At 42.1% G+C, this 15,886-nt stretch overlaps 1 protein-coding gene across 3 annotated transcripts in view; it reads left to right on the forward strand.

Annotated features, from left to right (window-relative positions):
- The window catches only part of RBFOX1 (RNA binding fox-1 homolog 1), a 2,041,748-nt gene that overhangs the window by 643,947 nt on the left and 1,381,915 nt on the right, over positions 1 to 15,886 (forward strand). Inside the window, exon 1 of one of the 3 annotated variants that reach the window (XM_081966091.1) lies at positions 1,254 to 1,312. The exons of the other annotated variants lie outside the window; for them this stretch is intronic. Coding sequence (XP_081822217.1) covers positions 1,310 to 1,312 — 3 coding nt within the window. The 5' untranslated portion in view covers positions 1,254 to 1,309. Of the gene's footprint in view, positions 1 to 1,253; positions 1,313 to 15,886 lie in introns of those variants that run through there. 3 annotated transcript variants of the gene reach the window in all.

The raw sequence follows: 15,886 nt of genomic DNA on the forward strand, positions 1-15,886 counted from the left end.
GTGGGGGGGAGTGACTGCCCCCCCCCCCAGGATTGGGGAAAACATCCCCCACCCTCCTTAGTTGCGGGAGAAGGGCTGCGTTTAAACGTGGGCGCCTCCATCCATCCTCCTTTTTTCCCCCAGGGAGGGGTGGGGAAATAACACGCAAGCAAGACCTTCCCACGGGGGTCTCGTCCCACCTACCCACCCAGTCCCTTTCCCCTTCGGAGCGTGGGCTGCTCTAGAAGCAGCGCTGTCCCGGCGGGGCCGCCGCCGCCTCCACGCTCGCTCCTCTTGCACGCCCCCCACTCACCCCCTCCGCGCGTGAAGGTCACCTCCTCCTCCTCCCTCTTCCAAGCGGCGGCGGCTCCGAGCGGAGCGCCACAGCCGGCAGCCCTCCCTCCTTTCCTTCGTCGCTCGCTCGCTCGCTCGTCCGTCCCGAGCGCCTCAGACGTCCGGCGGGAGACGGAGGCGAACGGCACCCGGCCATCCTCCTCCCCTTTCCCGGGACCGGCTGTCACCGCGCCTCACCCGGCGTTTTCTCTCTCTCAAGACGGGCAGCGCCTCCGCGCAGCGCCGTCAAAGCAGTTCAGCCAGTCGGCGAGAGCGCGAGCGAGCGAGCGAGCGCGCGCAGCCCCACCGAGGAGCCTTCCCCTCTTCCCGCTCCCCTCCACGCCCTCACCTTCTGAAGAGTTTTTTTTTTTCATTATTATTTTGGGCGAGGGGCGGCAGCAGGGCGCGCGCGCGCGCGCGCGCTGGGGGGTGGAAAAAAAAAGTCCGCTTTTTCGTTCCTTATTTTAAACGACACGTTTTCGCGCCACCTGCGTTCCAGCCCCCCAGCTGAGGCGCCCCTCTCCCCATTCCCCCAGCTGATTGGTCGGGAGGGGGGGAGGCTCGCGCGCGCGGCTTCGACTGCGGAGGGGAGGGGGCGAGAAGGAGGGCGAGCGCGCGCGCAGGAGCTAAGAGAGCGAGCGCGTGCGCGAGGTGGTTCGCCCACAGCCCCCCGCCGAGAAGTTTTGCCGCCCAACCTCGGAGAGAGGTGGAAAGGACCGGGGGAGGAGGGGAGGCTGCACGCGCCGCGCGGAAAGACTTCACAGGCGGGGAGCGCCGCCTTTTGCGTTGCTCTCCCCCGTCGTCGCCGCCGCCTTAAGTGGGGGGGGGGGGACGGCTGCCGAAGCTCCCCGCGCCGAGCTCCGTGTGTGGGAGACTCGAGAAGGCTGGCTTTATTTTATTTTTTTTGAGACTTCGCGCCTCGGCTGAGGGAGAAAGCGGGACTAAGGAGACCGGCAAAAAGAGAGCGAAGGAAAGGACGGCCGTCGAACTTCCTTGCATGGTAAGTGCCCGTCTGAGGGGCGTGAGCGCGGCGGCCCGCTCCTTGGCTTTATAAAGGAGGGAAGCGAGGGGCGGGGCCGGTGCCCCTTGACCAATGGGGATCCGCCGGTTTCACTGCTCCCTCCTCTTTCCCCGCCCTCTCCCGCAGGTACAGTGGTGGGGCACGTTTGTGGCAAGTGGTTCCTTGCAGGGCATTTTCATCCCTGCTTCAATTTCCCCTTCCTTCCTTCCCAAGAAAGGGCCCTCTTGAAGGAGACCTTCTCGCCTCGATTCTCCATCTTTCAAGGTTTCTCTCTCCATTGGGCGAGGGTGCTAATCCTCCAGAGGGGCTTTTGTCTAGGTGCCCTTGGTCAGATATCTAGAAGTTTCCCAGTTGTTTCCCCCCCTTCTCTTTCTAAGCTTAAATAGGTCTGCTAAATGTATGCTATTTATTTATTTATTATTTATTTATTTGATTTGATTTGCCAATCATCTACCAGATAATATGTATAAGAATAAACATGAGTAGGAATGAAGTGGGTACGAATAAATGGGGACAATAGGACAGGGACGGTAGGCAAGATGGTGCGCTGATGCACGCCCCTTACAGACTTATTAGGTATGGGGTGAAGTCAATACGAGACAGTTTAAGGTTAAAGATATGGGGGTTTTCCTCCCTGATTTTTGCCCAATCCATTGCAAACTATTATATCCTCCTTTTTTCCTCCCTTATCCTAAAAAAATTTAAAAAGAGTTTGCTCCCTTCATTATTCTCACTCTACCCAATCATGTGTTTGTTTGTTTTTAATCCTGTGGTTGCACATTTCTGAACTTTGGCTGAGTCTTAATGGAGTGTATGACCATGTGGAGATTAAGTCTTGTTAAAATTGAGCCTTGGTGGCTGAAAGCACATGCTTACATAGTTAATGTTGCTGGGAGTGTGTCACATTCTTACCTAGTTTCAGCAGTAAATTACATAATTCTCATGGAGGGAAAAAAAGCGTGTTCGTGTGTAAAATTGCAACACATCGCTGATGGGGGTGCAAATATTTAGTGAGTGGCATGTAGGTTGTGAGTTATATCAATGCTTTAAGTAAAAGGTAGACATTAGTTTGTTATGAGTGAGCGTTTTGAAGAAAAGGTACTTTGTATGATCAAAAGATGGATGTGTGTTGAAGGATCATCGGATACAAAAGCACGTGCAAAGAATTGTATGAAAAGTGAGAGAGAAAAAATTGAAAAATCCCAAGTGATGTCACTTGTGAAATGCAGATTAGGTCATTGTAAGCATATATCCAAAAAACTGAAACTCCCGTTTCCCAGTATCCATAATGTTATCCCTCAAACAGAAGATGGTGCTAAAATAATTTTGTTAGAATTTGTTTGGCTATGATAGACGTGTGTGACCAGAGACAAACACTACTAAAACTGCTATTTTTTTTCTCTTACTTATACATTTTCCTTTGGTATACATACAACATCAATATTCACACTGACAGTGTATTGTCTGGGTACAATTGATTTTGAATAATGCTGACAAAAAATTTAACAATGCTATTTATAACAATTATCATCAAAACATATTAATAATAATAATATTTGCTTATCCTTGATTATTCACCCTACATTATTTAATTAAACATTCTTTTCAATTTTAAGTTTCTAACTTCTGCTTCTAAAACTATTCTTAAGAGGGATTAATCTATGTATATAAAAGCCAAATACCACTCACTCATCACAAAATCTCCAGAACTGTAAAGCCTACAAACTCGAAATTTGGCATGTATTTTGGCTTCTAGATGCTCTCTAAGAAAGGATTTTTTGAAATGACCATCAGATCATCAGTATTTCTTATACAGTATTATATTAACATGTCGATGCTAAGGAGTTAGACGTTCTACTCCCCCTCCCCACCTGAAAGGAACTCTGTTCCAACTGCCAGTTGCCTTATATGGGTGTGGCCAGCGTGTAACTGCGGGCTGGCCTGATCACATGGTTTCGTAGTGAAGCAGGGATAACCAGCTAGTGTGAAAATAAATGTTATGAGAAACAACTATTGATATCTAGCTTATCACCTAATAAGAGTTTTTTTCCCCCAAGTACAAACCTTCAGTCACCACTGTCTATTTTAAACCTTTTGCCCTTCCTCAATGTCCCCCACCTCCAGCAATTTTCTTTCTGCATTAACAGTGGCCCTGAATGATACTGTAGAGAGCCACAGATCACACGTCAGCTCAATTCCCTTCTTTTATTAAGGAGACTAGTTTTGTTCAGTGACCGCAGATAAACTTAACATGTGTTGTTTCTCTGCTCAGGAGAAGAAGCATCCTTTGTTATTGGGTATAAATAGTTCAAGCGAACCGGTAGCAGAAATTTTGATTTGTTGGGAGAACCGCTAAATACCCCCTTTGGTTGGCTCCGCCCTCTCGTCCCCATCATTCTCTGTCCTAGATTCCCCCCCTTTTTTAGCTCAGCTGATTCGTGCAGCAGAGTGGGTTGCTGCAGCTCATATGAGCTAAAAAACAGCTCAGCTCACCAGCGCTGGTACCAAGGGCGGTTTTTGAGTGCTGTGCGCAAAGCACACTCTCATAGAACCAGTAGGAAAATATTTGGAATCCCATCACTGTTGTCCTAAAGGTGCTTTTTCTGGAGGCAACTGCATTTTCTTGTTTTTTCTTTGAAGACGTTTCACTTCTCATCCAAGAAGTTTCTTCAGCTCTGACTGGATGGTGGGGGAATGGAAGGATTTATACTCCTTGCAGACAGCTGGTCATTTGCTTTCTTTTAACAAGTCATTAAGGTCAGCTGGAGGTTTATTTTTGTCCTCAGGATCACCTGAGTTGTGCAAATGGGTGTGGAGCCTTCTTGGAATTGTTGAAAGGACTGTGTTGTGGATTGGATAACAGAAGGGGAGGGATACGACATCACCTATCTCTAACCTACAACACAAGCATTATGCCTAAAAATGCACATGCCTTAATTTTTTTAAAAAACTTTATTGCTACAAAATAATAACCCTCATCTGAGCATTTAGTGAGTTGTAATCTTTTTGTCAATGAGAAGTCTTCTAAAAAATACCTTAGAAATAAAATGAAATGTACCTATATACAGTTCTGTGGACTTGAGTTGCTTCAAGTGCAACATTGTTAAATCCTAAAGTTTTTAAAAGAAACAACTAGAGAACTCTTGGCATCTTGTGGTTCGGATGGATACATTTAGATTACAATCCAAGTTTCCTTTTTTTCTTTCATGGAAACAAGTCCTAAATACTCTAAGGCATCGCAATGTAACAACTGAAAACTCTATCTGTATTTGCTGTTTATTCACACATATATGTGGAAACACAAATAGTTGCCAGCTTGTCAATAACAGGTTTCATTTCCAAGAACCGTGTTCCAAAACTCAGCCTGTATTACATATAAATCTTCTGTATATCCATTCAAGAGTAACGTTCAAATGCAGAATAATAATGGAAGAACAGAGTTGCAAGGGACTTTGGAGGCCTTCTGCTCCAACTGCCTGCTCAGGCAGGAGATCTTGTATCATTTCAGACAAATGGCTGTCTTTTTAAAAGCCCCCAGTAATGAACAAATTCTGAAGGCAAGCACTTCCACTTTTTCATTCTCACCATCAGGAAATTTCTTCTTAGTTCTAGGTTGCTTCTCTCCTTGATTAGTTTCCATCCATTGTTTCTTACCTTGACTTCTGGTGCTTTGAAAAATAAGTTGACTCCTCCTTCTTTGTGGCAGCCCTTGAAATATTGGAAGACTGCTATCATGTCACCCCCTAGTCCTTCTTTTCACTAGACTAGAATAGAATAACAGAGTTGAAAGGGACCTTGGACGTCTTCTAGTCCAACCCCCTGCCTAGGCAGTAAACCCTACACCACTTCAGACAAATGGTTATCCAACATCTTATTTACAACTTCTGGAGGCATGTTATTCCACTGATTAAGTGTTCTAACTGTCAGGAAATTTCTCCTTAGTATTAAGTTGCTTCTCTCCTTGATTAGTTTCCACCCATTGCTTCTTGTCCTGCCAGGTGCTTTGGAGAACAGCTTGACTCCCTCTTCTTTGTGGCAGCCCCTGAGATATTGGCACATTGCTATCATGTCTCCCCTACTCCTTCTTTTCATTAAACATTAGACATACCCAGTTCCTGCAACCGTTCTTCATAGGTTTTTAGCCTCCAGTCCCCTAATCTAGACTAGACATATCCATTTATATGTCTTAGCCTACAGTCTCCAAATTATCTTGGTTGCTCTTCTCTGCACTCTTTCTGGAGTCTCAACATGCAGTTTCAATCCTCAATGTCTCTTATCAATGTTCATTCAAAAGAAACTACCACTGTGCCCAGTGGACTTACTCTTAGGAAAGCATGTATTGTATAGAAGAGTTAGGTTCAGCCTCTGTCAGATCAGTTAATATAAAAGCTGTGCCATTTGAAGTATTGGACGGGATTTCTAATAAAAATAACATTCCGAAAAGAATGTCATGTGAACAATTAAGCTACTCTGTAAAACAGGGAAGCATGATGACATTTTTAATACTCATACCAATTGCCCTTTTGATCAATCAAGATATCAAGTAAAGGCGCACAATTCTGCCGCCAGCTCTTTGCTTCGGTAGAATGCCCCTTCCTAAAATGAGCATGATAAATTATAAATACCAGAGAATAAGGTGTCCAGCATGTTTCTTGAAATTAGAACCAATGAATATAATATTATGATTTCAAGTAAAACATATGCTGCCGATTTTATTCCTCCAATGGTATTTAATAGTAGTAACTGTAAGAAGGATCTTGGAGTGGACAACCATTTAAACAGGAGGCAGCCATGTGCAGCAGCTGCCAAAAAAGCCAATACAGTTCTAGGCTGTGATTCGAATCCCTAGCGCCACATAACGGGGTGAGCTCCCGTCACTTGTCCCAGCTTCTGCCAACCTAGCAGTTCGAAAGCACGTAAAAAATGCAAGTAGAAAAATAAGAACCACCTTTGGTGGGAAGGTAACAGCGTTCCGTGCACATTCAGTGTTTAGTCCTGCCGGCCACATGACCACGGAGACATCTTCGGACAGCGCTGGCTCTTCGGCTTTGAAACGGAGATGAGCACCGCCCCCTAGAGTCGGGAATGACTAGCACATATGTGCAAGGGGAATCTTTACCTTTATACCACTGCTAAAACAGGTTTTTTTTCCCCCTCATTCTTCTTTTGATCGTATCTAAGGCCAGCCTGAAGAAGTCTTTCAATTTGTCCCTATTACTTAGCAATGAAGAACAACGGTTTCAGTGCCTAGGACAGACACAGAAGAAGGGTCAGTAAATGCCATGCTGGTATAATTTTCTTTTCCCAATTCAAAAATGGGTAGAAAGGACTATAGCTTAATAGTGGGGAAAGATTTTTCTTTCTGCGAGAGACATTAATTATTTTTCAGGTTTAAAGAGGTGGCACAGTGAAAGATGGGAAGATAGTGCTAAGCTGTTCCTTTCCAACTTAAAGGAAAATGAGTGTTATTAAGAAATTTTGGAGGTGAAAACCTCTTCCTTGTCGCTGCATATTTGAATTCAGAGTTGAGCTAACAATAGGGGTTTTTTTTTTCCTCTCCTCCCATTCAGTTTTGTCCCATTCTCAGAAACTGCCTGGAAAGGTCCCTGTAGTATTTTTGACAAGGTCTTTTAGAAGTGTTTTGCCACTCCTTCCTTCCTAGGGCTGAGATGAAGTGACTGGCCCAAGGTCACCCAGCTGGCTTTGTGTCCAAGGCAGGACTAGAACTCACAAACTCCCAGTTTCTACCTGATGCCTTAATCACTTAGAACAGTACACTGGCTCTTTCAACAGTAGTTTAAAGGTAAAGGATCCCCTTTGCACATATATGCTAGTCGTTCCCGACTCTAGGGGGCGGTGCTCATCTCCATTTCAAAGCCAAAGAGCCAGCGCTGTCCAAAGATGTCTCCTTGGTCATGTGGCTGGCATGATTAAACACCGAAGGCGCACAGAACGCTGTTACCTTCCCACCAAAGGTGGTCCCTATTTTTCTACTTGCATTTTTTACGTGCTTTCGAACTGCTAGGTTGGCAGAAGCTGGGACAAGTCACGGGAGCTCACCCCGTTATGTGGCGCTAGGGATTCGAACCACCAAACTGCCAATCTTTCGAATGACAAGCTCAGCATCTTAGCCACTGCGTTTATAAATACATTAGAATAGTCTCTTTTTAAAAAAATAATCAAGAAAAATTAATCTCGTTAGAAAAGGTATCAATCAAATTTCAAAGTTTAAGGTACATAGCAGCTATCTTCACAAAACCAGACTGGCTGATTCTGAGTCCTGGCTCAGAAATGTTTGTTTTGTTAATGTAAAGGTGATAGTAGCACATTCCTTTTCGTTCTTAGCTGTTCTTTGAGGGAATAGATTGAAGAAGGATATACTCCACATAGTATGCATTTGAACTCTGGTTTTGAAAGGGCATCGGAAAAATATTAAAAATAAACAATTGCAGGACACAGAGGTAAATGAATGCTCTCTTTCTCTGAGAAATGAAAATACACGTTTAGAGTTATTCTTTGTTTCAATATGCTGTTTTGTGAAACAGCAATACCTTTATGTTATTCTTCTTTTATTTCAATGATTAAAGATCGGTCTTAAAATAAACACACATACACAGACACTAAGGGAAAGAAGAGAAGGTGATATATAAAGAAAAGTAGTTACCAAAAAAAGTCAACGTTTCTCAGCTACCCTACAGATTTTGTATATAAACGATGATTGAACAAATGTGATGGTCTCCATTGATCCATACTGAAATTGGTTTTTCTGGAGATTTTTTTTTTGTAAAGATGATTAGACATCATGAAGATGGCCTTCATTCTTAGGATGCTATTCTTTGAAATAAGGACATGGTGTTTTTGAAAAGTAGATTTTTCAGAGAAGATAGGCCTCCTGTGCTGGATTTGTTTTGAATATTTGTGTAATCCCAATGACGTAATTGGTATTTCTCATTGTGTATCATCTGAAATATTCCCTTTTGTTTCTTTTTGATGGTATCCATAGTTTCAATATCTTTCTCCATTCCTTGTAGGGAGACCATCCTGTTTAAATGCATACAATCCATGATCTTTTAAGTCATTTTCTGTAAATCCATATTTGAAATACTACTTTTCTCTTGAACGCAATTTACAACGTTTTCCATGCGTCTACCCCACTGACAAGACATGACAGCATGCAGTCCAATGAAGTTCAAATCTTAAATTGTGTCACATTTACTTATTTTCTCGTTCTCTCCTGCTTTTTACTTCCATGGGATGATTCTGTCTATCATTCAAAATACAGTCCAAGTATTTCTATCAGTGTTTTTCAACCTTGGCAACTTTAAGATGGGGGGGGGGGGGACTTCAACACCCCAGCCAGCATGACTTAACAAAGCAGATCAGCCTTTTAGATTTTAAGAGAGCGGATTTCAACTAAGAGATTAGGAAAGATTCCATGGATGGAAATCCTAAAGGGAAAAATAATTCAAGATACTTGGGATACTCTGAAAAATGAGATCATAAAAGGACAATGAAACACAATAACATAGAGAAACAAAAACAAGAGACCTCAGAAAAAAACCAGCATGGCTGAATCTCTGACAAATTTAGAGGAAAAAGGCAGTATCACTTAGAAATAAGCACTTAGACTTATATACCGCTTCACAGTGTTTTGCAACCCTCTCTGAGCAGTTTACAGAGTCAGCCTATTGCCCACAACAATCTCTGGGTCCTCATTTTACAGACCTCAGGATGATGGAAGGCTGAGTCAACCACTGCCAAATTGCAGGCAGCTGGCAGTCAGTAGAAGTAGCCTGAAGTAGTGCACTCTAATCAAAGGACAAGTATAAAAAGCAGAAACAGGGACATCCAGTTAAAGCATAATACCAGCAAATAGCCTGAATCTGCAAGGATGGAGTCAGGAAAGCTAAGGCTCAGAATGAATTAAGACTTGCAACAAATGCCAATATGTCTTTATCTTGGACTGGATCTTACTCTGTTAAATTCTGAACCTTACAATAGTAGCTTAGAATGCTAAAAAAATTTTTTTTTTGATTGGTCCTTACGTTACTATACTGAAAATAAATTTACTCCAAATGAAAACTACTTGCCAGAGGATAATACTTCTGGGATGTTAGGAAGCATAGCAGGAGAGGATGGATGGATAGATGGATGTATAGATAGATAGATAGATAGATAGATAGATAGATAGATAGATAGATAGATAGATAGATAGATAGATAGATAGATAGATAGAAGATGGATGGATGGATGGATGGATAGATAGATAGATAGAAGATGGATGGATGGATGGATGGATGGATGGATGGATAGATAGAAGATGGATGGATGGATGGATGGATGGATGGATAGATAGATAGATAGAAGATGGATGGATGGATGGATGGATGGATAGATAGATAGAAGATGGATGGATGGATGGATGGATGGATGGATAGATGGATAGATAGATAGATAGATCTATAGATAGATCATGGCATAGGACCTAGTTACATGCAGGATCGCATCCTGCCCCACACATCCCTACGACCAATTCGCTCACACAGAGAGGGACTTCTCCGGGTGCCGTCCGCCAAACAGTGTCGGGGGGCGACATCCAGGAGCAGAGCCTTCTCTGTGATGGGCCCAGCCCTGTGGAATGACCTCCCCCATGACATCAGGATTATTTCCGATCTCTGCTCCTTCCATGTACAGTTGAAGACCCACCTCTTTCAATTATCCGGCCTGGCTCAACCGTAATTTTTTCATATCCCTCCTGACTGTCTTTTTTAAATTTTAAATTTTTATTGTATATTGGGTTTTTATTAAACGGGGCATGTTAATGGTTTTAATTTGTCTAAATGTTTTAATCTATTACCTCCTCCGTGCATGTATGTCTGTGTATATATGTATGTTTATATATGTCTTAGTGTACGCCGCCCCGAGTCCTGCCCGGAAAGGGAGCGGCTAATAAATCCAAATTTATTATTATTATTATTAGATAGATAGATAGATAGATAGATAGATAGCACAGGTGGGTTCCGGATCCCGTTGCAACCAGTACGGTGTAATGGGGCCCGGTGTCCACCATATGAATGTGCGCAGCATGCACGCACACATGCGCAGTGCATGCATGTGTACTTACCACCCGTGACGCCTCCATGATGCTCCAGCTACTCAGCAGAGCGTTGCACAGCCGCTGTAGGCTCCATGTGCGGAAGCCCCGAACAGCTCAAATACCAGTAAGGAGAGCGGGCGGGCGGGCGGCCCTCCGGAGCACCATATCAGAACGGTACCTGGTGCTCCCAGTAGGCCCCAGTACACCCGTACCGGGGCATACCGCCTGCAACCCACCGTAGGTAGGTAGGTAGGTAGGTAGGTAGGTAGGTAGGTGGGTAGGTAGGTTGGTAGGTAGGTAGGTAGGTAGGTAGGTAGGTAGGTAGGTAGGTTGGTTGGTTGGTAGGTAGGTAGGTAGGTAGGTTGGTAGGTAGGTAGGTAGGTAGGTAGGTAGATGATAGATAGATAATAGATGATAGATGATAGATAGATAGATAGATAGATAGATAGATAGATAGATAGATAGATAGATAGATAGATAGATAGATAGATAGATAGATGATAGGAGTATACAAAAAATGGATGTATTTGATAGGTGGTGTGGATTTTAGTAAAGTATACAGCATTAATTTTTAGAATGTATAGGGAATGAGAATGTATTATATGCTCCCATAAATCTACTTTAAGAGGGGATGATGAATTGGTATGTGTATCATTCATTATTCAAAAAAATAACAACATTTACTTATTCTTTTTTAAGGCTTGTTTACTTTCAAAATCAGGTTAAACTAACAAAATGTAGCAGTTGCATAAATCAAATGTAATGCAGTACTATATCAGTTAATAAGTATTAATAGAGTGAGCGGTTACAGTAATCAGCAATTAAAATTTTAATATCTTAATAGCACTTATTTTTCCATTATTTAAAGTTTATCTTTATAGTGCTTTCTCAAGGGCAGGAAACATTTGCAAGGGCAAAACAATAATCGGATTAGAAAAGAAATATTTGAAGATTTTGAGGGGGGATGAGCTACTTTCTCCCTTAGTTCTTACCTGCTGTTCATTCTTGGAAGAACAAAACTCTGGAGTGAGAGGGAGGAAACGTCATTTGGTCATGTGTTTGGCAATGCATCACAGAAACATCTATGTTGCTTTCATTGGTAGAAAACAGGAATAAATTAATAAAACCAACTTGCAGGAAATGATGTACTTTATGACTGCATTCACAACTTGCATGAATTTCTTTCAAGCAGTTGGTTTTCTTAATGGAAGCAACAAATGGTAACTGTGTCAGGCCTGCAGCCATCTTTTGTTTTGGATCTTTGACCTGCCAAACTTTCCATTATTCTACTATGCATTTTCTATGGTGGGAAAATGGGAGGGGGGATTTTAGGAGTGAGATGCAATGTAGCCATAACAAAATTCTTTCTGGAAAGCCAAGGTCATCCTTTGTCTCTGCACCTCTGCACCTGACCAGAACTGGATAGGTGGAACTGCCAGCATAGCAGTGGGAGATTGGACCATGTGATGGACTTTTGGGTATGGGGCAAGATCTTGAACTTTCAACTAGGTGGGGAAAACTGGGAAGCTTTCAGATTCGGGTTTTCCCAGATATGCCGACATGGCTCTCTTAATAAATTGTAACTTAGAGTAATATTTTGCCTTGGATTCTGATTTATTTTTGGATGCTATATCGAACCCTGACAAACTATTTGATCACAATGATTATCAGACAGAGAAGTAGGTGTGAGTTATTAAAGAAAGTAAGATGGAGTTAATGAATTTGCTACACCTAACATTTTCACAAAATTCACCATATCTTCACAATAACATAAAGTAACACAAGAGTCACCTATGTGTGAGTTGAGCAGCTGTATAAGCTTGCTAAATAAATACTTTTGAGTGCAGTGTCTTACTATCTAAAATTTGGCAGAAGGAAAGGGCTGGACAAGTATAAAGTTACGTTCTTGTTTCAGATGTATGACTTGGGTTGTATTAGCTCCTACTTGAATTACCATGACTTAAGCATAACAGAATAACAAAGTTGGAAGGGGCCTTGGAGGTCTTCTAGTCCAACTGCCTGCTCAGGCAGGAAACCCTATTTCAGACAAATGCTTGTCCAACCTCTTCTTAAAAACTTCCAGTGTTGGAGCATTCACAACTTTTGAAGGCAAGCCATTCAACTGGTAAATTGTTCTAACTGTCAGAAAATTTCTCCTTAGTTCTAGTTTGCTTCTCTCCTTGATTAGTTTCCACCCATTGCTTCTTGTTCTGCCTTCCAATGCATTGCAGAATAGGTTGAGTCCCTCTTCTTTGGGGCAGCCCATGAGATATTTATTTATGTTTGAATTTCCATTATACATGGATATCCAACAGCTACAGAGAGTCTTCAAGCAGCCAGCCCACAACCATAGAGGGCACTCCTAGAGCGGCCGCTGCTGGAAGACTCGGCAGCCGAGTTTTGGAGTTTGGAAGCCGGAGAAGAAGTTATGTTTGGAGTGAGCGTGGTCACCTCATGGCTGCTTCGCCCCTGAGGCTGTGCACGGCTCTTCGGGAGCCAGTTAGCAAGGGAGTAGTTGCCTGGCAACCCCAAAACAATAAGCCCTCCCCCTATAATAAGCCCAAGGCCATATTTCATGGGGCAAAAGAAAATAAGACTCTGTCTTATTTTCAGGGAAGCATAGTAGGAAAGAAAGGAAAAGTATTTTAATAAAGGGTGACATGGTTAAAAGTTAGAATAAGAGATAGAAATAAGAGAAAAGGGGAATATTAGTGTATACATTTTTATATAATCAAATAAGAGCAATAATAAGAGAAAACATGGAATAATTGAATAATGGCAGGTTGCAACTTAATATAAATATCTATGGGTCAAAATGTATAATTATTAGAAATATATAAGTTGGTTGAATGTAATAACTATGATTAACTCTATTAGTTTTATTTTTATTAGAATGTATGACACCCAGTTGCCACACCGTTCATGCATATTAATATTATATTATATTATATATTATATTATAGAATATTATATATATTATAGAATATTATATTAATATTATATTCTAATAAAAATAAAACTAATAGAGTATGTGTGTATATATATATATATATATATATATATATATATATATATATATATATATATATATATATGTGTGTGTGTGTGTGTGTGTGTGTGTGTGTGTGTGTGTGTGTGTTGTATTTGTACTGATAAATAAAGGGAGACTAGTATAGATCTATATATATATATGTGTGTTGTAATTGTACTGATAAATAAATAAAGGGAGACCAGGGGTTGTAACACAAATACATACATACATACATACATACATACATACATACATACATACATACATACATACACAGTATATATAACTCTTTTGCTGATCTAGTTTATTTGACAGTTTTTCAGAGAATAGACTGCTCCTAACTTTCTTCAACCTTTGGGATTTTAAAGATCCAAGGATTTCCAGCACGGAAATATCTCCATATGAGCAGCCATGAACAAAAGCCTAATTAAATCTTTCAGCATTAAAATGTAAATCTTCAAAAATGAATTATAAAGCGAACGTCCGACCAAATTTTATCTTTTGAACTCAAAAGCTGTATGCGGAATAAATTCTTAGAATTAGACAATCTGAATATTGTCACCATATGCATAGTGGAGTTAAATAACGTTCCCAATGTCACAACTTGTATAGTAGGTTTCCGGAAATGCAGGTGGTCCTCGGCTTACAATAGTTTGTTTAGTGACCACTTGAAGTTAATGGCAATGAAGGTGGTGACTTATGGCCATTTTTCACACTTACGACCCTTGCAGCATCCCCATGGTCAAAATTCAGACACTTGGCAACTGATTCATATTTATGATGGTTGCAGTGTCCAGGAGATACATGATCCATATTTGGTGACTTTCTGACAGGCCAAGTCAAGGGGGAAGCCATGCTCCTAATTTAACAATGACGGTTGTTTTGTTTATTTGAAAACCGTGGTGATAAATGCCCTAAAATGGGGCAAAGTTCACTTAGCAACGGTCTCATTTAGCAACAGAAATATTGGGTTCAATTGTGTTTGTAAGTTGAGGATCGCCTGTACCGTGGCCAAAGCTGTATGCCCTTATGGTCACAAATGCTGTAAACAAAGCTTTTTTTTTTTAACTTAACCTTTTGAAAGAGAAAAAAATTGAATAGGGAAATCAACATTTATTTCCACAGCAATTAAAAGCAACAGTTCAAATAACTAAGTTTGACAAAGTGTGCTGATGTCTAGATTTTTATGTATATTCTTCTTGTGAAGTTGTTGGCTCCAGTGATTATTCTCTCCCGCCTCCTAAGCCGCTTTTGTTGCTGCGTGCCGAAAGCACACCCACACCCATAATGCAATGCATGCGAAACGCACACACACACACACACACACACACACACACACGTGTGCCCCTGGGGTTTTTGAACACCCCTGGGTTTGTTTTTTTCTAAAGGGTTAGGGATGCAAGGGTCTTGTAACTTGACAGCTTTAAGACTTGCGTGCTTCAAATGCCAGAGTTTCTGAGCCAACATTTTGATTGCTAAGCAAGAGCGTTGCTAAGTGAGTTTCACCACATTTTACAAGTTGACCACGCCTACCCAGTCACATGACTGCCAAGCCACTCCCACTCAGTCACATGGCCAGCAAGCCATTCCCGCAAAGCAGGCCACACCTACAGAAGAGGTTCTAAAAAAAATTTTGAAACCCAAAACTGCCTCACACGCCCCGTTTTCGGCCTAATAGGCCACCCTGCAGCCTCCTGGGAGCAAATGCAAGCTGCACCTCCCCCCCACCTGCACTTGTGCAGACGTTTCCTGCATGCACTCCGCCCCCTGTGCATGCATGGCAGAGGCCTGAAAATCAGTTGGCCAGCAGGAGGCGCATTCACATGGGTGGTGGAGCCGAGCTGGGGCGACGGTTTGCTTGCCTGCAGATGCCATCGGTTCGCCTAGGTTCGCCTAGTCCTAGGTCATCGTGCCAGAAATCTTGGCTCTCTCTCTTTTGTTCTCTCCAAGGCACCTGAGGGTAGGGCAGGAAGCAATGGGTGGAAACTAATCAAGGAGAGAAGCAACTTAGAACTGAGGAGAACTTTCCTGACAGTTAGAACAATTAATCAGTGGAACAGAAGTTGCCTCCAGAAGTTGTGAATGCCCCAACACTGGAAGTCTTTAAGAAGATGTTGGATAGCCATTTGTCTGATACGGTATAGGGTTTCCTGCCTAGGCAGGGGGTTGGATTAGAAGACCTCCAAGGTCCCTTCCAACTCTGCTATTGTATTGTATTGTATTGTATGATGCTTGTGTAAGAGGAATGCTAATATGTGAAAACACGCATTGTTGTTTGTAATATTTATGTAGCAACTACATTGATTAATGTTATTGAGGAAATATTGCTTCATGCTGATCTTTTGAGCCTCCACCTCACATCTTGAGAGTACCAAATTATTTTTCGCAGCCCACAGCTAGGTTGCAGCTCCAGATTTCCATACTA

Source organism: Natrix helvetica, assembly GCF_964273705.1.
Source record: "Natrix helvetica genome assembly, chromosome: 13".
In the NCBI taxonomy this organism is placed as follows: Eukaryota; Metazoa; Chordata; class Lepidosauria; order Squamata; family Natricidae; genus Natrix; species Natrix helvetica.